General features: G+C 32.1%; 1 protein-coding gene across 1 annotated transcript in view; it reads right to left on the reverse strand.

Moving 5' to 3' along the window:
• The window catches only part of Hcn1 (hyperpolarization activated cyclic nucleotide gated potassium channel 1), a 339,906-nt gene that overhangs the window by 41,494 nt on the left and 272,882 nt on the right, over window positions 1-25,530 (reverse strand). The window contains exon 6 of the mRNA XM_063258126.1: window positions 10,779-11,019. Within this exon, the coding sequence (XP_063114196.1) occupies window positions 10,779-11,019 (241 nt within the window). The remainder of the gene's footprint in view (window positions 1-10,778; window positions 11,020-25,530) is intronic.

Raw genomic sequence — 25,530 nt, forward strand, 5'->3', positions numbered from 1 at the left:
TCACAGAAGGGTAGAAATTCAAGATTATCGTTCCAGCATGGTCAGGTTCTGGTGCAGGCCACAGACTGCTCTTTGTATTTTATCTGTTTTATGTATTGAAAAAAAGAGCTAACTCACTCTTTTTGTTTAAGAGGATCAATTCCATTCATGAGTGGTCCATTCTCATGACTTAAATATCTTCCAAAGGCCCTGCTTCCAAATCATCATATTGGATAACATCAACATATAAATTTAAAGGGAAAGATCAACATTTAATCAGTAGCAAGTAACAAGTATCATCTTTCCAGAATGCTAAGTCTAATTATTTGGTTTATATGTATGACCATTAATAACTTTCAGAAGTAATGAAGAGGAGATACATTAATGTTTGAAGAATTGAAATATACAAGTATACATCATTTATGAAAAGCTTAATAATTGACTTAATGATACAAAATATTAGTTCATTAAAATGGTTCTAAAATTAGATTTGATGCTACAAAAATGTACTTAGTCAATTTGAGGTACTAAGGCACTATGCTAAAAGTAAGGACACAAGCAAAATATAAAATAATCTTCAGTAACTTTGTGTTTTAAATTTATGCTTTCCTACTTTCCCTACATCTTTTATATAAATGCTGCAAATCACAAAGAAAGAAATGGAACTGGCAAGAAAAACAAGAAAGATTATAAAGAGTACATCAAAGAAAAAGCAATGTCTCAAAGTATATTCTGATTTTCATTTAAGAAGGACTTTGATGAAATATAGGTAATTCTTAGCAGTTCAGGTATTTTGTTCTTGTGTCCATTAACACAGTGGCACATGTGCCCCACCCAACACATTCCCCTCAGTATTTTTTATTTTCTCAGTAACAATAATTTTTCTATTTTAACTCCTAATTTGCATTTATTTTCACGATCACCCTCTACATTTCATTATCACCCATAGCTTATCCAAATGCCACACTCTCCCACAAGCGACTGCTTCTTCTATTTCCTGCTCCCTGTACTGCTCTTCCGTCCACAGCTCTTCTGCTGCATTGTGGCTTCTTATTCATCATCCCCACATTCCCACCTGAACTGTGTTGGAGCCTTAGTGAATCACTAGACAATCACTGTACAAATAACGTCACGTTCTACAATTGCTACCAATTCTGTTTTCTGGATTCTACTTTGACTTCATAATTCACTGTGATGCGATACTGGGATCACTTTGTTACCGAAATGCAGCACCTCTGTGCCCACTTTAGAAATGTCCTCCTGTTAATCACCATGCTATAACGATCTGCATTACGACTCATCACACAGCTACCTATGTCTTTCATTAAGGTTTATGCCTAACTGTTCTTTCATTAACTAGCTTGATTTTCATGAAATTCAGTACTATTTTAAATTACTTCATACATTCACTTCTAAATATTTATTGTGTTTCTCCTCCTTAGTATTTAATATTCATAATGCTGGTGCCATATGATGAGCATTTTGAATATGGCCTAACACAGCATATTTTCAGCACTTAATTTTACAGGATAAAAGGAAAGAAAAACAAAAGGAATATGGTATGTTTGCTTAATTTTTGAGATAAATTAACTCAGAGATTACTATGATTTGAACATGTCCTCTAAAAACCAGTGTTCTCTGGAAACTTAATATTGGAGCCATCATTACAAACTTAATCCCCAATGCAAAAGGAGGGGGCCCTAAAGGATCACAAGAGTTTGCCTTCATGCATTAATTCATATCTCTTACGAGACATGGGATAATTATTCTAAGATGGGTGTACAGTGAACATAAGTTTGGCCCTCTCTTACTCTTCCCTGTCTCTTCTGAACTTATATTACTTCAGCAGTTTTTCTGCTGCATTGTCACTTCAGCACTGACCACTGCATCTTCTGCTAAGGGATAACAAAGCAAAAAGGCTCTCTCAACAGATCACCACCTTGGTGTTGAACTTTTCAGTATTCAGAAGTATGAAAAAAATAGCCAGTTTATGGTATCCTGTTATAGAAATACAAAACTGATTAAGGCAGGGATATTTGAAGCTTAAAGTGAAATAATGAAGGTTTTAAAGATGGGACAATGTCTAAGATAAGCCTAACAAAGCAGAAAAAGGAATGAAGCAGGAAAAGCACACAGAAGTTGTTATTTGCCCGAGGTCACACAGCTAGATATGGTAGAGTCTAGATTCAAACTGAGGTGGTCTGCATTTGGTTTTTATTTTTATTTATTTAGTTACTTAGTTTTTTTTTTTTTTTTTTTTTTTTTTGAGACAAGCTCTTACTATGTAGCTCAGCCTGTATTTGAGATCACTGTGTAGCCTTGACTGGCCTCAAGCTCATGGCAATCCTGCATTTGCCTCCCAAGTGCTGGATTAAAGGCGTGCACTTCTATGCTTGGCTTTTAAATATTTATTTATTTAGCTCAGTCTGTATTTGAGCTAAACATAAATACTAATTTTTACACAAGATTTAAACATAAATATTGAGATATTCAAAGTGTAAGAAACATTGCTAACGTGTAGGCTTATCTTCCCATAGATGGTATTTCACAAAGCCCTGCATGGTCAGTGCTGGAGATTGAACCCAGAGCATTGCACCCACTAGACTGGTTCTGCCACTGAACTTCATCTCTTGAACTTGTAATATGTGAATCTGACCTTTTGAAGTAGAAGTAAGCAGGTTGTGGCTGGTGGGGTAAGTATGGCCCACAATTTGACTTTGCAGATTGCTAAATTTAAACAGCTTTATTCAAACATAAAAAAAGAGTAGAAATAAAATCCCAATTACTCATTCTAGATGAAAATTCCTTTGCAAATCTTCTTTATTATTACAACAAACTAGACTTATTTTGTCTAATGCAATAGGTATTACACTTACATTGACTATTAATAGTTAGTGAAATAATTATATTAAAACAAATATTCAAATAAATATCCAAATCCCCAGCCACATTAGCATTTCAAATTCTTGACTGCTGCTTATGGTTAGTGGCTACTTTATTGAGTAGTGTTGAATAGTAGTTTTCTATAACCACAGATAGCTCTTGTTAACACTGCTCTAGATTCTAGAACTATTTTATTTATTTCTTAATATTGAGAGATCAATTCAAAATTAGAAAATAATTTAAAATTCTTAACTCTGGGTTTCTTAGTAATAGATAATTTGTATTTTATTTAGTTTATTTGTATCCTCTCTTTATCTCCAATGATTTCCCCTCTTGGGACAATAACAGTTCTGCACAATAAATATCAAATTGAGTGGGGTTCTTGACTGCTTTTTATATTTTATGGCTAGAAAGAAAGAAGAAAAGATAGAAAGTGGAGACAAGGGAGAATACATTGCTTACCCACCTAGCTGTCTGTCCACTAATCTACTCATTGCATAAGTTCTGATTGTGTGTGTTACCCACATCAAGTGTACCCACATCAATTTGAAGCCTACATCAAGTATCCAGCAGTCTCTTCAGCTAGAAAAAAAAAAAAAAAACTTAGCCCTTATTAAGCAGCATCTAAAATATTCAGGGAGACTATTTCCCTTCTGAGGGCATTGTTTAATAACACCGTATCAGAAGAACTTGTGGGATAATAGAATGAAAGTTAAAAGACTGGATCAATTAGAATACTTTGATATGTAAAGCAAAACACTACAAAGAGTTGAGTGAGAACAAGGTACTAATAATTAAATATACGTTATATTAGAAAAGCAAAAACTTTTCTTTAAAATAATGAAGTTTTGACACAAAGCTACATTAGGTAAAATTTGAATGAAAAGTGTATTAACCATTTTACTTGGTCAGGAATTACTATTATTATTATTAACAATTATTATTATTGTTATTAACAATATGACTACTTTAATGGCATGATATAAAGAGATTTCAAAAAGTTTAGCAAATATAGACATGAAAGGACTGTTTAAAGAGCTGCAAAGACTTGGCACACATTTCAATCTCAAATCCTAGAGGATAAAGCAAATCCCATTCTGGATGTAGGGGAACAACAACAAGAATATGCAATAATCTGAAGTTCAGATTCACAGCTGAGTTTGAAAACTGATTTTATCCTTTATCTACTGTAAGCCCCATTTGTTTCACTGATAAAGGCAATTTTAGGGCTATAAAAATTCCATTGTAAGAGGATTCAAGGAGTCCAGGAAGTCCTTCCTCAAATACCTAGGCCATCTACTCAGTGTCCCTGCATTCAGTGCTTCACTATCCATTTGCCCTCAGCCTTAAAGACAGATTTGAGAGGTGCTTTGCCCCGATTCAGCATCACTCTCAAGATTGTCAGGTGACTCCATGTCCCTGGACTCTAATCTTTAAATGATTCTAGGATGTGGGAGATCCTTCTTAACTCTCTCCTCTGCCATCATTTTTCTAAAACCTTATCACCATATAACATGGTTTAAAGTTTTCCCCATTTTTGAGTTTTATTATGAAGCTTATTGTTTTCGGACCTTTTAGGAGTGATTAAGGAATATTTTCTAGTTAATACTCAGTTGTGCTGATTAGCAATAGTATGATCATTTCATGTTTAACTTATGCAAGTACAAAATTAGCATGACATAAATGTTTACTCAGCCACGCACCATGTTAGGAGTTCTAGACCAGCCTGGGCCAGATAGTGAGTTCAAGGACAGGTGAACCATATAGTGAGAAAAGATGACTAGAAAAGATGATCCTACGAATTTAGAAACTTCATATGAGAAAATGAAAATAGGTAGGAATTGTGAATCCTAACATGTTAAATAACTATTCATTTTTATTATAAGATACCAACTTCTTTATATTATTTTCTTTTGTGTTTAAATCAAATACGAGGCACATGTGTAAAAGCATCGGAAATAATGCAGACTTGTTTTTCCACAAACTGCCTGTGAGAAGGCTGTACTTCAAAACTGCAGTCTACTAATAGCTACCTCACGTCACCATGGCCTCAAATGACTGAGACAAAAAAGGATTGAATCCAAATAAAATAATATTTTACAGGAAATCTTATTGAAGGATCTGAGCTGAATAACTAGAAAAAGCAGATATATATTCTTCTCACGACTTTGAGCCATAAAATATGGCTTAGCAAATATAAAATAACAGGAATGGTGCAACGTAAATTCTCAGGTCGCAATGAAATTCATATAAAAATTGACAATAGCAAGATACCTAGAAAATTTCCAAATCTCAAAAATATATTAAATAGAATATGAGTCAGAAAGAAGTCATAGTAGATATTCAAAATCATTTTTAACTAAAAGATTAAAATATGCCATCTAATTTGTGAGAGGTGATTTAAAGCAGTGCTTGGGTAGAAATTTATTATATAGCACTAAACACATGTATTAGAATCAAAGAAGGATATAAAAAGAATAATTTAAACTTTCACAATGACAAAATAGAATCAGAAGAGCAAGTTAAACCCAAAGTCAGAATAAAAGTGACATAAAAATTTTAATCAATATAAATAAAATTGAAACTAAAAACAACAAAGGAAATTAATGGTATATTTTTTGTACATCTTAAAAAATTTAAATATTCTAAGCAGACTAAAGCAATTCTAAAACAGCACAAATTTCATACAATGAGAAACAGGCAAATTAAAAAAAATTCACTCTGTATCTCTGGTATAAAGACATTGAGTCAATAATGTATTGACCTTGCAATAACTAAATCACCAGTTCTCAATGTTCTTATTAGTTTACCAAATATTTGAGGAGGCAATGATACAGATTCTCCACAACTTATTTTGAAAATAGCACAGTAGGAAAGCATCTAATCCATTCTAAGAAGTGAGAATTACTCAAAACAAAAAAACCCAACAAATATATTACAATGATGAAAAACTATAGGGCTATATCAAGAAGAAAGACACAAAAGTTATAAACAAAATACAATAAATCAAATACAAAAATTTTATACGTTTTAATACATTAAAATATTTCAGGCATGAAAATCTGTCTCAGCATTCAAAATCAAACTCAGTCAAAGCAACCTACCATATTAGCAAGCTGAAGAAGTTAACAAAGAAAACAAAAGGACATAGGAGATGACAGAGAAACAACTTAGAATATTCAACATTCATTCTAGATTATTAAAAAATTCTCAGAAAAGAAGTAGAAGAGAATTCATCAGAGTGAGTAAGAACATAAAGAAATCTCTTACTTAGCATCATAATAGAATTAACAAAGGGATTACCAAAAATTAATTCACAAAAGAATTAACAAATATTCTATAACTAATAATGGATTACATAGCAAGGTCTCTAAATAAGAGAGGCTAATACACAAAACTCAATTTCCTATAAAACAGGAGTTAATGATTAAAACTTGAAACTAACTACATGTCTAACATAGTACTACATATTGTGTGATCCAATTACATGACATTTATGAAAAGGGTAAACTTAAAGCAGATCAGTAGTTAATATGGACTTGGGTAAGGGAGATTTCTTTGTGATACACAGAGGATTATTTTTAGGATGATGAAACTGTTGTGTATGATACTGAAATGTGGGGCATAAGAAAGCAAGCATCTGTTAAAATCTGTAGAATATTAATCACACACAGAGTAAGCTTTATGGTATGTAAATTTAAAAAAAGTAATTTATGAGGTCAGATGATCACTGAATGAAATGTGCTACAGAATATAAATAAATTAAAATTGCAGGAAGAGTTCTCACTGAAAAGACTGGGATGATAAAATTATGCTGATTTTAGTACCTTTCAAAATCACTAGAGTCCATAGAATCAAAGCAAACTAACTCATACGACTTGTGCTTTGTCTAAAGAATCATTTCCCAGGAACTCCAAGGTTAATGTTTATAACTGTATGTGAATACTACAACAGATCAACAAAGTATACAGCTGAAAGATGGTGAGGACTTAGTATCTTACTGTCCAGTAAGCAGTCACAAATAAACAATAGGAGAAGATGAGAATATTGCATGTGTTAATGGATTAAAGTGAAGACAGTATGAACTCATATTTAGTTTCATATACATATGGCTACATATAGGAAGAAATATGTGCATGTTCACACATGATAGTATGTTGCATGTGTGTTCCCAATATCTTTGTTTTGTCAGCTGAGTCTAGACATTTTGAAAGCCCAATATTAATAACAATGTTTAGTGTCCAGATCTTGACTTCAAATTCATTTATACAATCATAGAATCAAATGATCTTCAGAAAAAATCAATTATTCTAAACTAGGTAAAAAATGTTCAAGATGAATAGAATATACTCTCTCTCTCTCTTTTTTTCCCCCCCCCCCACTGGGAATCAAACTCACCACCTTATGCTTGCTAGGCAAGCGCTTAATCTGATGAGCTAAATTCCCAGCCCAAAATGAATAGAATAAATACATAATGGATGAAACAAAATTTCTGTTCAAAAGAATTTATGTAATACTCTGTCCTTAAGGAGATAAAATAATACAGTAGATAAGTCTAACAAATCCAACCTAAAGCTGAGTAACCAAAATTAATACCAACAGTGATAAAATATATTGATACTATACTTTGATATAATGTGATGAGAATGACATTTCATGTATGAGATTGTCCTCTCAAAAACACTAACCTGATCTGGAAAAGTGAATCAGTTAAATCTCCAGTAACAATACTTTTTACAGGATATTGGAGTACTCATTAAACTGTGAAACTCAAAGTCAACAGAAGTCTAAGAAACTATCAAGAACAGCCTAAGAAATCGTTACATGCTAATGTGGTATTATAAGTGAGATCCTAAACAAAAAACTATTGGTTATAGAAAGGGAAATCTAAATAAAATATACATTTATTAAGTGTTTGAAAAGTGTATCAATATGGATTCATTTATTTTGACACAATAACATGTTTATGTAGAAATTAGCACAATTTTATAGAATTTCACATAGAAAACCGTTCTATAATAAAAAGAAAATAAGTTATTGAAGAGTAAAAGAAGTACATATCAATATCTCTATCTGTATATAATTTTGAATCACTTTTTACAATATTTAGATCTTTTCAATTGATTATGTTAGAAAATCTCAAGTATGATCTTTGCATGGATACCATTTTTTTTTAAGTTTCCCAAGAGACTATACTATCTACTCCATGTTAGGACAATTAGATTAACTGAATGCTTACTCCTAAATAAAAAGTCTAAAATAGAAAATCTAAGTAGTTTAGTAATCAGAAAGGACAAGGAATCAGAATAAGGGATTCTGATAAGACTTCAAATACTGAGTAATATCTACATTGCTTAAATTCCATAAAGTTCTGTGTTTTTAAGTTTGTTTCTGTAGGAATTTAGAAAAGCCTGATATCCAAAGAGATCTTAGGGACACCAAAAATAGTTACATTAACAGCAAAATTGTAGACAATTTTAATTTATAGACAGATATGTAACACTGTGTTAAAGAAAGAATACAACAGGAAAAAGTTTTCATTTTAGAAGTGTTCCTATGGCTCCACATACCATTCACTGATCTATTAACTTACTAAGAGTTCAACCCACATATACGCAGAGAAGCACATATTTCAGTCTTTGCACAAAACCTTAGTCATGTTGCCAAGTATAACTGGAAAGTAATTAAGAGTTCCTTTGAATTCATGAAACATATGTTAACCTCATAAATCCATTCTTAATGCGTAATAACACTTTAAAAATTCTTTCCCAAGTTTTTCTTAAGCATATGTATCACATACCCCAAAATTGTCTCCGAGATGTTTTCCCCAACAACTTATTCCCAAACCATTTCTGCACATGTATACTTTTATTTCTTAGCTCATCAGATTGTAATTACTTCCTTTCTATTTTTTTCTTAACGCAAACAAGTTCTGTGCTCACTCTGAAGTAGACCCTATTAGATTCTAGCTTTTCCTAATGGTTTTTCTTATCAAAATCTGAACAAAAGGACTGATGAGGCAACACAGAATCACTCTGATAAGAAGGAACAGGGAGCAGTAAAAGAAAGTTAGGCATTTCAAAATTGTCTTTAGCAGGTGAGCAAAGTGTCAAAGAAGTTAATTAGCTTTAATTAATATGCTTTACTGAAACACAATAGTTTGATGGTTAATAATCATATGGCTATCCTGATAAATTCAAAAAAGTATTTAATACAACTCAAAAGCTGAACTGTAACTAGGTAAAATTTCTTAAACTTGACAGTTCACTTAAAAATATTAAAAACCTGAAAGAAAGCACAGTCTTCTAGTGATGGTTGTGGAAAATCATCCTCATGGAGGACACATTATAGGATGCTACTTTACATGATATTCAAGAATAGAATCTGATAGGTTAATATCAAAAGAAAAATATAATGAACTATGCACTATAATAAAATATATTATAAAAACAATGCATAAGCAAAATTATGTGATCAAACTAGATCAAAGAAAATATAGAAAGTATTTTCATGATATTGTGCTTCGCAAAACCAACCTCAGGAACACAAAATTTCTATACAAAGGATAGGAACAAACATCAGAAGTAATATATAAATCTATGAAAATGTTAATCAGTAGAAATAATAGGTATGAAAATTAAGCAATAGGAAAATAGCACTTTTATTAAGAGCACAAAATTTAAAAGGTATGGTAAAATACCTTTTTTATACCTTAATTTATAGACAGATATGTAACACTGTGTTAAAGTTTTATCAAAAAGCAAATATTTTTTCATGTTAATTTAAAATATACATGTTTTGACCCCGTAATTCAATTCCAAGGCAATTTTATCACAGCAAAGTTGACTTTATCATAGCAAAAATTTTGACAAAAATTCCATGTTTACAAAATAAGCTGCTATCTAACTAGAAGTCACATTTATTTTTGTCTGTGTTTCTCAGTTTAACTGAAATAATCAACTCCTTGAAAATTCAAATACAATTTTGGGTGCATCTGTGGGTATTTCCAGAGGTAAGGGAATGATGAGCCCTCTACATTCATCAGTGCACTAATCCATTGAAGAAACCATAATTTGGTGAGGAAGATGAAGGAAACTTAGAGGGTGAAGCTGGTTGAAGGAGGTGGGTTATGGAAGTGTGACCCGGAGGACTCTGCTCTCCGGTTGCTCCCTGTGAGCTCTTTCCTCCTCTGCTTTTCAGCTACAATGAGGTGAGTAGCTGGCCTCCGCTGTGCCCTTCTACCCTGATATTCTTCCTGACCTCAGACCCAGAGAAACGGAACTAACTGATAAAGGATTCAAACTTCTGAAACTGCGAGGCAAAATAAAATTCCTGCTATCAGCTAAGTGACCATCCTTACTGAGAACTGGCAGTGATCCTCTAAATTCTAGCCAATGATGAGAGCAGTGACATTGGCCACTTTTGGGTATGCAACATAGCTAGCTTTTTTTCTTTGATGTTGTCTCTGCATTCTATAAGCAACACTGGAATGTGGTAGGAAAGAGTCAGTTTCTCTCATGTAAATCAGAAAAACAAAAATAAATAGAAAGAAATAAATGCCTATTGGATGTCAGATAATAAATAAATGATTGAATCCCTGAAAACTATTGTGGAGAGAACCATCCAAACCTAGGGGGATTTTTATCTAAAATATACTTTCCTTTAATTTAAACTGTGATCATTTGGTTCTAGCTTTAAAAAGTTAAAACAATACTACAATCAATGTAGAAGTAAATATATATGCACTGAACTTGGGATCATATGACATGAAAACATTATAGACATTCATATTAGAATTTGAATGCGAGTTCACATTGAAAGTCAACAAGCCAACACTATATCTCCAAAATTGTGAAGAAGACACATGTAACAGGCAATTTAGGTTTCACATTAGTTATATTTTACATTTTACTAACCTCCAAAGTAAGAGCCATCTGTCAGCTTCATTTCCTTACTGGACTTTGTGATGACACCAGCAACACCATGTTGGATGAAATACATTTTTTTCCCCACAGCTCCTTCTCGTATGATATAGTCTCCAGGTTGAAATACTTCAAATCTCAATTTGCTCAGCATGGCCGTCACAAAATTAGGATCCGCATTAGCAAAAAGAGGCATTGTAGCCACCAGCTTTCGGCAGTTGAAGTTGACTATCTCCTAATGATGATGAGAGTAAACAAGTATTAAGGGTGATACTCTTCATATCTGAAGGAAAAGCAAATACTGAAATTTAAAAAAATATATACAACAGAGCACTGCAATTTTAATTCAGAATCAAAAATACATAAATTTTAATTATTCATGTTTATCGCTGCAGTCAAGGCTTGTGGTCATGTGTTGAAATACTGTTTTCCTAGCACCTAGTGTAGAAGAGAAACATATATATTCAATGAATGTTAACAGAATATATAAATTTTTAACTTTTAAAACATCCCATTTCAATATTATTCATATGAAGTTAGACCTGCCCAACTATAAAATTTTAGTCTTCTTTTTTATCTTTTAGCTATAAAAAAAGGAAAACACTCACTTCCTGGTAGCTGTACCATGAATGAGTCTCTGTACCATGGTACTGAACAATATAGTAGGAAGCTGGAATAAGAATCTAGTAGCCGACAACAGTTTGTGTTAATGTCATTCACATTAGTACAAGAACAATAGACAGTGACTGAAAAGCCTACCCCAAAGAAACTAATCTCAAATTACATAAATTCAACAGCATCAGAGATAGACTGGAAAATCTCTCATTCCAAAGCCTTTTGCTTCCAAGGAAAGTCTTACCTAAAAGGATCTACTTGTTTGAGTTCTAGGGTTAGGCCAAATGTAAATTAAAAGATATGCATGCTTATTTCATTCTGTACTTTCTGGTCCAACATACTGTTATCTTGCTGGACTACAAAAGACATATGGAAAAACATTTTAATCTTGCAAATAAGACATGTGATGATGGAATGGACAATGAAAATCTAAGTTTTACCACAATGCCATTTCTGGAAATTCTTTTACCAAAGAACCACAATGTAATATGGCTGAGATGAATTTATGTTCCAGCTTAAAAGGCACAGCAACTGGAATCATCTCTGCTAAGTGGTGGGAAAGGAGCCAAATGAAATAGAGGCAGAGTTTGAGAGTTGGAGGTAGGAGAAAGAGCCAATAGGAAGGAATGAAAGAAGAATTAGGTTGTGTTATGCACATGTACCAACTCAGCCCTGTGAATGTCATCATTATGTACTACAAGCATTGATAATAAGAACAAAATTTTAAAAAATATTCCATGGTGCCAAAACTGAGAACGTGTCCACAATCTTGCTTCATAAAATGATCTGATATCATCCTTGGATAGGTAAAAAAAAAATTTTTAGCTGATGGGTAATAAAGTGGTAAATAAAAAGGATAAAATTCTGCAATTTCTGATAATGTGGATGAAATCAGAGATCATTGTTACACACAGTAAGTCAGGAACAGAAAGATCAAGTGCTACATAGTCACATTTCTATATGGAATCTTAAAAAAATTGATCCTGTAGAAGTAAGACCAAGAAAATATAGAGGAAGGAGAAATATGAAGAGATTGAATCTGATACTGAATTAAAGTTAGACAGGGATGCAAAGTCTTGGGATATCGTTGCAGACAAAGGAGACTATAAATAACAGTAACATGTTCTACAATTCAAAAAGCTAGAAGACAGGATTTTGAATATTTCCATACTAAAAAAAATGATAACAATTTGAGTAGACAGGTATGTTTACCCTGTTTTGAATATTACATAATATAAGCATGTGTCTAATCATCACAGAGCACATCATAAAATGTAGAATTTCTAGAGTTTTATGAATGAATTAGGAAAAATAATTAAAATTCTAGTTAAGAAAGAAAAGAGAGCACAGCATTTCAAATACATCTTGCAAAAAGGCAAGTTTTATCCTCAATGATATTTTGGAATTTCTTAGATTAGAGGAATCTCTAATGAGGTAGTTTCATAAAAAATGATTAAACTACTTAAAAATCAGTAACAATAATCAGAACCTCAATAAAGTAGCAAAGAGGAAGATGTTACATATGGTACTTGGTGCCACATTATGGAATCCCAGAAAATTCATAGTTGACTTCATGATTGGCTGTATTGATGGCAATTTATGATACTACTAAATTATTTATACACTAAATCAATGTATGAGATGTGATCAAAATATACAGGAAATGTTTAAATTTTGAAAACATATTACAGTAATAGATACTTTACCATCAATCCCTCTCAAAATACTCTTTGCATTAACCACACTATTCCATTGTTCTTGTCATTTTCCAATTCCATAATGGAAGTCTTCCTCGTTTGTCAGTTTCTTTATAAGGTATGAGGAGAATGTAGTGAATGCTGCTTCCAAGTGGCATCTAACAGAAAGGCAGGGATGCAAAAACAAGCTGTTGCATCCTCATCCAGCTTATTCATGACATCTGGCAGTATGGAAATTTTGGCTCTTCCCCAGAGTCAAAATGACAATGAAGGTAAATATTTTGAATTGATTCAGGACTCAGAGGAGTCACAACAGTGCAGCTAAAGATATTCATGAAGAAGAACTTTCAGAACTGCTGTCGAAAGTGATAAGGGCAATGAGAAAGTATGTTTGAATAGAGGGGCAGTATTTTGAGGGAGATTAAAGGCAATGTATGTTTTACTGTAATATTTTCAACAAGTTAAGTATTTACTATAGTTTTAGATTACATTTTATAGTTTTTATTTCAACATATATTAATATGACAACTAGCCAAATGATGTATTTCAAATGTTACCATTAAAAATATAGTGATACAATTTCTTTTACATTTGAAAATCAACTCATATTAGAGGGGCTTGATAAATTTTGCTGAAACTTTAACTTTTAAAAATAAGTCACAGACTGGGGATATAGCTTAGTGGCACAGCTCCTGCCTTGCAAGCCTGAAGTCATAAGTTTGATTCCCAGTACCAAAAAAAAAAGTCTTAATAAACATTTGCTATTTATCCATGCACAAATTATACAATATTGAAGATTGACACTACAGTAATAAGTTCATTGCTCCTGTACTGATGTTCATTATGACAAATGTGATGAACCACAGAACAGTTAAATTAAATGTGTTGACTAAATAAATGCTAATAATGTGATTTCTGTAACATTCTTTGCATAAAGAGTCTCATCACAAAATGCATGAGGCCTGAAGCTTCATTCCTTCCTTTGAGGAGAAGTTCAGACAGCAGTAATTACACAGGAAGAGCAGACTTGTCGCCTTGGCACCTAGAGGCTATTTTCTCTCTCAGAGTTTGCCAACTGTGCTTTCAGACTCCTAGCTGGGAACCAAGCCATGGGAAGCCAAGTAAATAAGCTCAGACACTTTGGGAAATGACGCAGACTATTCTCTCTAATATTTCAAGTTAGCAATATTGTTTGTTACCATGAAGATTCCAAGTTTGAACCAGAGGTATAAATGTATTTTTATTAGTTGTAATGTCTCAAAGATTACATGAGACAGAAATTTCATGTCAGATTTTTCTGGGGCTTGCTGTTCAGCCAAACTGAACAGTTAACTAAAGCCTTCTAAAACTTTTCACGCACATGCACACAGACACACACATGCGCGCACACACACACACACACACACACACACTCACACACACTTGGAAATACACATGTATAAAGTTTTTATTTTTTATCCAATATCCTTATTAGTAATGCTAATTTTTTTTTCATTTTTGTCTTTTTCCTTTTTATCGGTACCAGGGACCCAACTCACAACTGCCTGCTTGCAAGGCAGGAGCTTATGCCGCTGAGCTAAATTCCCAGCCCCAATGCTAAAATTTTAAAATCACTTCTTATCCACTGCAAAACAGCATAACACAACAATCAAATACCAATCAGTAACTTATATCTGCTCTTATTTTTAAATAATGACAATTTATATCAGACATGAAAGTCTGCTTTTAGCAATCCTACACATTATTTTGTTAAAAATTATAGAAGTAATCAAATTAATTATTTGGTCACAATGCCGAAAAAAAAATTTTAAAGTTTAATGGGGGTATAGGTAATTGCACATATTTTAAGTGAAAACAAATCTTAAACAAATTCATTCAAATAAGTCCCAACTGTGTAACCTCTACATCCGCATACAAGCATTTTAGAAGGCTTCCTCTGGCTCCTGCCCAGTCAACTGCAGAAGACCTTGCTATCCTCATTTTTACCACTAGTTTTCTATGTTCTTCAGCTTTATGTAAATACGCTCATATAATGTATAATCTTCTGTATCTTGCTCCTTTTGCTAGTGAATTATGTCAACCCGATTTATAGATATTTGATATGATGACAATTTATTCATTATTAAAATTTCAGCTTGTATTTTATTTTTTGAGTGTGGCATAACTGACTTATCTATTATATTTTTCATGATATTTGTGTTATTTCTAGTTTTAGACTAATAAAGCTTTAATGAATGATTTCAAGCACCCTATAAAGGGGTTTGTCATGCATATATACCATACTGTAATTTCTAGTCAATAAAATCAGCAAACATATTTAGCTTTACAAGGCATTAAAAATGATTTCCTAAATGATTGCTTTATTTTTCACTCATTTTAGCAATACATGAAGTTTCATTTGGTCCATGTCCTTGGCAAAATTTGATTTACATTTTGGCAATATAAAGATACCTTATTGTGATACAATTTCTTCTTCTTATAGTTTTCATTTTCATTTCCATCTGAGTAATGTCTTCATGCATACTTTTTAGACTTTTGACTGAATGAATATCCTAGCTTATTAAGTACTCACTCAAAATATCTCCTTTTTTTCTAGGCTGGTTATTGTTTCTATACTCTTGAAAAAAATGTATTGTGGGGATATGTGTTGAAAGTATTTTCATCTCTTTTGTGGCCTGTTTGCTCATAGTGTAATCATTTTGTTAGTAATTGATACCCTAGTATGTTTATCTTTATGACCAGAAAAACTGAGATATCATATATTTTAATGCTTTCAGAAGGATTTTTAAATAATAAACCTGTACTTTATAATCATACATAATGAGACCTTAGGAAAGTACAAGGAGTATCTTACTTGGTTATCATACAAATATAGTAATAACAACATTTTAATGTTCTTTGTAGCATTGTAAATCCATGACAATTTAAATATCATTGTAAAGTTCCTTTTTGTAAAATATCTAATTTTGCTCTATTATATAACATTATTATTCTACTCAGTATATTTCTAAAAAGTTTTAAACAAGGTGTCTATAAATATAATCACTATCATTACACAAATGAATCAAAGAGTGATTTTAACAAAATGGAGTTGCTGTTACATTGTTAAATTCTTACACTTCAATACACATTATATCTTTAGGCTCTGCAGAGGACATAGGAGCTTCCTTCTAAGAACTAGATATTCATAATCATCTAGGCCTAGAGATATCAAAGCTGATATTCAAAGTAAATGAATAAACACGTATAGTCAAATCTGTAAGAAGTAATACATCATCATTAAAACATATTCTTTGAGAATAGTAGTGATACTGTCCCTGTTCAGTGGCCTGAGCTAATCATATTCAAAAGAGCAAAATTTGGAAGTGTAAAGGGGTTTCTATAAGGCAGGGATAACTACAAGAGTGAATACAATAAAAACAGCCAAGATTTATGGAGTTCTTGCTGGGATTCAGGTATTGCTCTTAAATATTTTCCATATTTTAATTAGTTTCATTCTCACAAAAATCCTATGTCCTGAGTACAACTGGTGCCTCATTTTATGGGAGATACTAAGTCATCTCCACTAACTGCACAATTGCAAAAAGAAGAACTATGGCTGATGAGGCAGCATGAGGCCCTGACTTGAATCTGATGCATTCTGAGAAGTTACTTTATTTTTGGTATCTAAAATCACCACAAATTCTGAAGGTTAAGATATTAACCACAATTGGTTCTTTTGAAATGTAAACATTCTGGGAATCTGTCATGCACATTTGAAGATAGTGATGTACTAAAATAATGGTTATACATTTAGTTGTTTTTGTTCGCCCCAGAGTAATGGCTTTTAAAATATGTATTTAAATGGTTTTTACACGTGGGATCATTTTCCAGCTTTTCACAGTCTTAAAAACACTGTCTCCATTAAATATCTTGCTGTTTTCTATAATTAGGTCATCTAGTTCTCTACCTAAGGCAATCACTTTTGAGATATTTGGACTATAAAGCAAGGAACTGCAAGAAAAGAGAGGAACCAAAATTTCTTGTATTATTGTTTGTGTGTAGGGAGTCTTAGCTTATACAGTGTGACTGTTATAGTTTAAGTCTAGCCGTTCTCCCACCAAGTCTCACGTGGTCATAGGTGGGGTATTTTCAGAGATGCCGTCATCTAGAGCATGTGTTTCTGGAATTACAGTGTCTGTACTCGCTGTACTAAAGCAGTACCCTGACCGGTTGGCGCCACCCTAATTCACCCTGATTCAGGTGGCCGGGATACAATCCAAGGGACAGAAGGAGGTTTCTCTTCTCTCTTGCTCCCTTGCTGCTTTGCAACCTTCTGTCCACCATGACTTGTTCTCCTCTGCAAAGCCACCCTGCCTTGGGGCCAGCCAATTATGGACTGAAACCTCTGAAAACTCTGAGCTAAATAAACTTTCTTTTTTCACTTTGGGTATAGGGTATTTTGTCTCAGCAATGAGAAAAATAACTAAAACAATGAATAAACTGAAAGTCTTCCTCAAGGCATATCAGTACCTGCTTTTTATTTCTCTCTTTTTAAGGAAATATTCAAGCCATTTGCTGCTTCTTTCAGGGTTTCCCTCTCATATTTCTCAAAGTAAAATTCTTATTTAATCTGAGTACAATTTATAGATGTAGAAGAAAGCAGAGGAAAATAACTTGATTAAGCATCTTTTATAGCTATATACTTCACAATTATATCTCAGTTCCTTCTAGGGAGAAAAATCAAGGGTAAACTGGAATTTGTTTCATTTTCCCATATATAGAAAAGAAGACAGTGGTGCTTAGAGAGAGGGAAAGCATGTCATTGGCCAGGCCCCAGAGTCAGAAACTGTTTAGTAGAATGAACTATGCTCGTTTAGCCCCAATCTGGAGGTTTTGCCACCATCTGGGTCATCATAAAGGCTTAGCAACTAGATTAACTCACACCATTATATTTTACAATTGCCTATGTTTTAGAATGAACAAAAAAAATCTCTTCACGTCTACCATGTTACAACTTGTTTAATTAAAACGTATACATCGGACAGTATCTTTCAGTTTTCTTTTAGATGTGTTTCTCAGATTATTTACATTTAATCAATATGAAACACATTTTATACAATTTTCATAGTAGATTATTTAATTTTTATATATTAAAATATATATTATATATATATTATATATTATATATTTAAATATATATTAAATATATTTACTCCTATGGAATTCTTTAAAAATATATAGCTCATGTATGCATCTATAGCTTTATAGTTTATCATGTGCAACTCAAAGTTTGCCTTGGAAAACAGCTGCTTTAAGAATAATTAAAAGTTTTTTTTGAAAACTAAGGAGATAATATTTATTTCACAAGTAAAGTAAACTCAACTGCATCTTAAATTATCAACATTCATTTTCATGTCAGGTAAAAGAGAGGCATTTCCTGTGTACTTCACAAGAAAATTAGTATAAAAGGGCAATACAGAAGAAAATAAATGAAATTCTGAGGTATTACTAAATGATTTAAAAATATTTTGGTGAACAAGCTTCTTGGCCAAAATAAATTTATTTCATCTGAAAATCACATGACATAGTCACACATGATAGGAGAGAGAAATAGGGTACCAGTGGGTATATGTCCACCGAATTTAGCATTAAGAAAAAGGATTGCAAATCCTTTGTTACGGGCACTTAACAAGGGTATTTGTAACGGACTTTCAAGTAGCTATCCTGACCCTGCTGAAGTTTTATGCAAATATTGGCATACTCTGTCCTGTATGTGTTTCATGTGAGCAAATAACAGTAATCATTGAATTTTCAAAGAGGCCATTACCAGAAAGAAGATAAATTCTTCTAGTCTAAATGGATGATTATGATGAGATTAAATGCTTATTAAATTCTTTGTGAATTCTCATTTACTTGTAACAACCCAAAGAAATAGCTACATTATTAACACAATCTTAGCGATAAAACCAAATGCATCTGTCTCAACTATGTAGTCATTAAACAAAAAGTGCACGACATGGTTAAATGTAGCATGTTTTTAAAGCTACACAGAGTATGATGATAGTAACTAAATGGAGCTACTGAGGATTTGAATGAGGATAGTGTGACTGGCGCAATTAATTTTTACCTTGCTTAATTTTAATCTGTATAAGTATAGAGTTCAAAACTGATAGTTCAGTTATTATACTTTGATAAGTTATGTTTGGAAAAATTCAGAGAGGTGACTACATATAGATTATTAGTGAAGAAAATTTAGCCTTCAAATAAAGATGTGTTTCAAGTACAAAAATATATGCCAGATTTAGAGTTTATACCAAATAAAGACTAATGTCTTTAATCATGTTACACAGACTGTGTTTTGAAATTGTTTTGATATATTTACTTAAAATTTGTTATACAAATTTATATACTGATCAAAGTGCATATTTAGATAATTTATTATATTTTACATTTATTTTAACTTTTTAAAGTTTAATTTTAAATTATATGAACGATTCACATTGACTTTCCATTAGGCAGTAGGTACGGCCATAAAATTAATGGAATGCCATATGTAAAAAGATTTGAAAAGAAAATGGATGAAATGCATTTTTAGACTTCTGTAAACTTCATTTAATGAAGAATTCAGCAAGAAAAATCTGAAATATAAATTTCTAATATATATTTATAACTTTAAGATAAAGGTGAGATTTGCATAGGCTAATAAAATATGACTTATTTTGACACTTGGAAAAATAAAGATTTAGATTCTGCCACTTCAAAGAAACTATAAGGAAGCCATCCATAATCATCACTTCTTAGCTTACTTAATGAACTTCATGAAAAAAGAAATTTAAGTTTAAAAAGGAAATAAATGAAAACATCTACATCTTGAAATAAAGATTTCCAGTTTCCCTCAGTCTCTGGCAGCCTCCAAGCAGTCTTTCAAACTACAAGAGATGGTAACTAAAAGTGTCCGACACAAAGGATTGGGCAAGGAAGGGGCTCCGAATGGGGTGATGTGTGTGGATACTGTGTAGAAAGTCTTAGGCTCTATGAAACATATTCAAGATTATTCTGAGCCAAGCATTGTCCTCCTAGTTCTAGGTAGACAATCACCAAAAATAAACACCAAAAAAATACTAAACTAACAGCTTCAGTGTCCTGACAAAGATGACATTTTCATTTCTGTTATTCTTCAAAGCAAGACAGTATCCCTGTGGGCTTATTTATGAAATTTTTCTAAAATATCATTTACCAGGCTCCAATCCAGACTTGGAGACTCTGACTCTAAACCTTTAGGGGATATGACTCAAAATCTCTACTAAAGCAGTCAAGTGTAGAAACCATGGATCTTAAAATAAGCAAGGATCTGAGGCTTAAATCTAATTTGAGGAGCAAGTTACATATGCTCATATTCAGTATTGTATAATTGTAAATAATAAAATAAAAGGGTTGGGCCTAAGTCAAGGAATAAAGTATAGGATTTGTAAATTACACTGCTGTATAGATAAAACAAATTATAAATTGAATTGTAAAGTATGTGTATATTTTTAAAAGTAAACACTTGGAGATACTTTAAAATATGTTTTACTCCTCATCATTACCAACCTGTTTACATTGACATGATGGTTGGTCAGTCTTCTAAACAACAATATGGTTGCATGAATAAGAAAATTAGCCATAAAGTCAGATGTTTATGCCTTGATTTTTTATCACTTATTCAAATATTGATTAATAAGTTAGGTATCTGCTTTTATGTCATAAATTGAAAGCATTTTCCTAATTTCTGTCTGTAATATAGGGCTTTATAATGAGGTATCATTTCCAAGTTGGGATAATCTGCTTTAGTTTTATAAGAAAGCTTTGACCGCAGTATCTCAATGATTTGCATGTCAAAAAGTATGCAATCATTTAGAGGAATAAGACATGTTTATATTTAACAGTTTTGGGAGGAGTTAAGAAAATTAGAGATAGAAAAGAAAAGGTTGTTGGATTTATATAGAGTGCCCCACTTTTAATTTTACTTAATTTCCATCTCAGTAAAGAAGATGAACTCAGGATTCTTTGTATTAACCAACAAGCTATATTTTTAACGACTTTAAAACAAAGATGTAGGTATACAAAATACTTAAATTATATGAAATAAAATATATGGTTTCATGAATATTCCTTCATGAAATAAACTTAATGTACTTATAGGTTCTCTTCAGGTAATCTCCCATTTGCTGGAATATAGCTGTAACATAATCTAATTTGAACATGTATTTTTCCACTTGTATAACGTAAGCTCTTTACCATATGGTGACAAGGTCCTTATGGCCATTCTTTGTAATGACCACACAGCATTCTATCTTGTTGGTCATATTACATCTTTGAAATCCAATAGCGAGAGAGAAAAACAGACTGCGGTGGCCTTTTAAACAATGGTAGGCGTCAGTGTTTTTTACTATGGCTCATTTTGAAATGCAGTTATGTCACTGTTCAATTAATAGTTCAATTAATAGTTTCAATTAAAAGTTATGATTCAAAGATAATTAGCTTCAATTTTCTGCATCTGCAAATGAGAAAAAATTAACTGAAATCTGCTTGCTTGCAAAGGGCTCAAAATTTCATGTTTTCTGTATTTATAATGATCATATGTATCTAATTTGTTTCAAAGTATTTAATCACATTTGAACTTTCCAAATGAAGTCTAAGATCTTCTCTGTGTATGGCCCCTCTGTTTTGCCTTCCCAGCACAGAAACATAGTTGCTTAGCTAAGGTAGAATATAGTGACAGCGGGTAGAAAGTTCTCTTAGAATTCACTTAGATTTCATGGTATAAAAAAAAAAAAAACCACCGAAAATGCTAAGTCAAAACTTGTATGTTGACAAGGAGAGTGAATGACTGTACATTAGACATTTTATGTCTCAGCTGCACTAAGTGATATCTGAGGCTCAAGGTTAATAATTTGATCTCTGTAAGTTCCATTATGATTTGTCTCCAACAGAGTGTAACATGGTGCAAGAATGACTGTTAGAATAGGAGTGGAGCATACTTAGTATGGTAAAAACAGGTTGATTTGTTCCATAAAATTACAGAATATGGATGTCCAGAAATATGCTGAACTTGTATATATACATATGTACATACAGCATATATATATGTATAATGTAAGCACATACTATATGCATTTATATACATATATATATATATATATGTACATATATAATAGTGAATGAGTGGCCTTAATTATAAAAGGTAATTTAGATAATTTGAAATTTTAAGTTTAATAATATAATCCACATAGTTTCATCATTTTCATCAGCAAACTGGATAGAAATACCCTGTACATAACAGTATTTGCCCATGTGCATAAGGACCCAAGGTTATCTGTACTGGATCCAAAATCAGTCAAATGCTCTTATGAGAAAAGTACATTTGGACACATATACACAAAAGCAAACCAGAAATGCACATGCACAGCAAAACAGTGCACAACCGGAATCCAAAGAAGCTCAGAAGAACCAGACCTGCTAAGGTCTCAGTATTGATCTCCCAGGCTTCAGAATTGTGAGAACATGCATTTATTTGTAAGTCACGCACTTTGTAGAATTTTGTTATGCCACCCTTAGCAAACTATTCCATAAATTAGGCTTATAAAAATGTGACAAGAAGAATGAAGTTGCTCCTTCTGGATTCTGCTTAAACAATAGAACCACTCATAGCATGGTTGTGATGGGATGGTGAAGCCAATGTAGTTAGCTGCACTCCAAGTAGCTGTGAAATAGACTACTCATTTCAAAACACTCTGAAGTCTGGCATTTGGTGAGGAATCAATTTAAAATAGTCACATAGAGGGATGGTATTTTGCTTTACATACTGAACATGCAGGATGTTGTGTGTGCTAACAACAAGAGCAGCACAGAGACGGAAAAGGCTCTGGAGAGCAGGAGCGATTTGGGAATGAGCACCAACTTGCTAGACTAGTTATTAAACTGTGGTTCAGGACATTTGTAGTTTTAGCCATTCCAAAGTATACAATTCACAGGTATATTCACAGTGTTGTTAACAATCATTTCTACCTATACAGGAAACTTACATCATCCCCAGTAAGAACTTGTTATACAAGAATTCTCCTTGCCATCCCTCCCAGCTTTGCTACCCCTAGTTTATTTTTGTATATTTGCCTATTCTAGGTACTTCATAATTAGAATTGTAATATTAGCATACTACTAATGTCTGAAATCCTAGAATAAACAGAGCTAGTCAGACAAAAACTGGTGGATAAGGTTATGAAAAATCTAGGAAAGGGCACATTCCTGGGGAGCTCCCTCATCACAACAATCCAAACTGCTGCGTCTGCTTCACTTCTCTTCAAGTCTCTCGAGTCAGTGAAAGTAAGTAAAGCTTTACTCTTCAATGCATATCATTGTCCAAAAATATTACAATATAGAACAAAGTGTCCTCCCAATTTTCTCAAAACTATAAAATTTCTGTTACCATGAGACACTCATCGAATTTAGAAATCACGTCACTATTAAACACCAGCTTGTATTTGTAATTAAGTAATTGATTTGTTTTCCACTTGCATTCTTCCTATGTTCCAGAATTCCACTGATAGTGCTACACTGAATTTAAAATACACAGAAATTTGAGAGAGTGATCAACCCTGAAGTTTACATAGTTTTGCTTTAAAAATTAAACTTAATCAAATACCAGAAAATAAACTGCAGGCAATAGAAACAGTCTGTTAGAACTTCTAAATTTATTTTGTACAACAAATGTACAATAATCAAATAAATTCATAGGCCTGATATAAAAATATGTAATTACAAGAAAAAATGAAAAATGTAGCATCAGAATACTTAAAAAGTGAGTTTGAAATAATTCATGAAGCATTTGTAATAGAAAAATAAGAATATATCATGACATTATCTAGTTTTTTAACTGTTATGTTTTAATTCAGTGAAATACTTTTGGGATAAATTTACTAGATATAGTACTTAATAATTATACTATAAAAATCATATAAGCTTCTTTGTTATTAATTTCCCCTGCTTTGCTAATGTGTGCCCATGTGTTTGAAAATACTTTAAATATATTTTCCTTAAATTAACCTACATCTTGATAAATTTCATCTTTTCAAAAAACAGGCATTACTATATATTGTTTTAATGTGTATGATTTACTATGAATATTTTCTAATAAACGCTTAAAATTGTGTTTTAGATACCTTTTATTTTTGTTGTATTTTGTATGACCTTTTTATTATTTTCCTTGGAAAGTATGAATTTTTATTTCAGTCATGAAAATATTCTTACTTTTATTTATTAGTTTTGAGATATTATTCTTAACCCTCTTTAGCTTTTCCTGCTTAGGATCTTTGAAACTGACCAATAAAAATCGCTCAAATTATGTCAGGTATCGTGTATAATTTATAGTATGAGCTTGCAACATTTAAATATATTAATATTAGTACTGAGTTCAATTATTGATCATTATAGAAATAATACTGTTGAGCATTTTTTTCACATTATGTATTTTGGCTAACTGTGTACTCTTTGTAAAGTCTGATAATTTGAAACACAAACACACACAGACAGACACAGATCCCCTCACACATACACACACAGTTTGCTAGGGAAAAGAACTAGGCTACTCACTTCTGAACAAAAGATATATCTTTCCTAATTTCCCATTATAATTAAACATGAGAAGTACTTAAATCCTATGCATAACTGTGATAGAAAAAATAATTTTAAAATCTCAAATTTAAGGCACTCTGAAGATTTCAGAAGCATTTTGTGATATTATTTCTTTAGAAATTAACATTTTACTTTCCGATGTTCAATATGTATTTGTCAAGTCACTGTGGATCTGACTCAGATTGTTATATTTGTTTTTTATTACTTCTGAACTCTCAAATTATATTGCTTATATGTTTATCTATTTCAATATATCTTCATATAGTACTACAGTAATTGGCAATTGAAATGATACCATAGCCTAAAACCAAAGTGCCTAACACTTGGTATGTTGTTCCACATGAACTGGATATTTAAAAATCAGTAATAACGTTTATCACCCTCACAACTACCACCCCTACCACTGCCAGTTCTTTTAGGCAACACATATTCTCTACATCTGTATTCTGCCAAAGCAAGCTTCAAAATCAAATAAATATCATATGAGACATCTTAATCATCTGTATAATTTAACGATATGAAGCTCCAGGTGTATTAGTCAATTTGAATTAATACTTTAAGCAATAAAAAATTGGTTAGTATAAACTAGACAAATGCATCACAAATGCCCTCCTTTGTTAGTTCTAATTTAAAATTATGGAAAGAAATCTTATTTTAGATTTACATGTAGCTCAGCGTAAAAGAGCCTCAAGGCAAAATATAAGCTTTACCAAGCATGGACATCTTCCTTATTTTAATTATGTTAATATATACCACTGATTACATTGACTTTTTAGTAACTA

The sequence above is a fragment of the Cavia porcellus genome, unplaced genomic scaffold (genome assembly GCF_034190915.1).
Source record: "Cavia porcellus strain 051 isolate PalLab524CR breed Dunkin Hartley unplaced genomic scaffold, mCavPor4.1 scaffold_11, whole genome shotgun sequence".
NCBI lineage: Eukaryota > Metazoa > Chordata > Mammalia > Rodentia > Caviidae > Cavia > Cavia porcellus.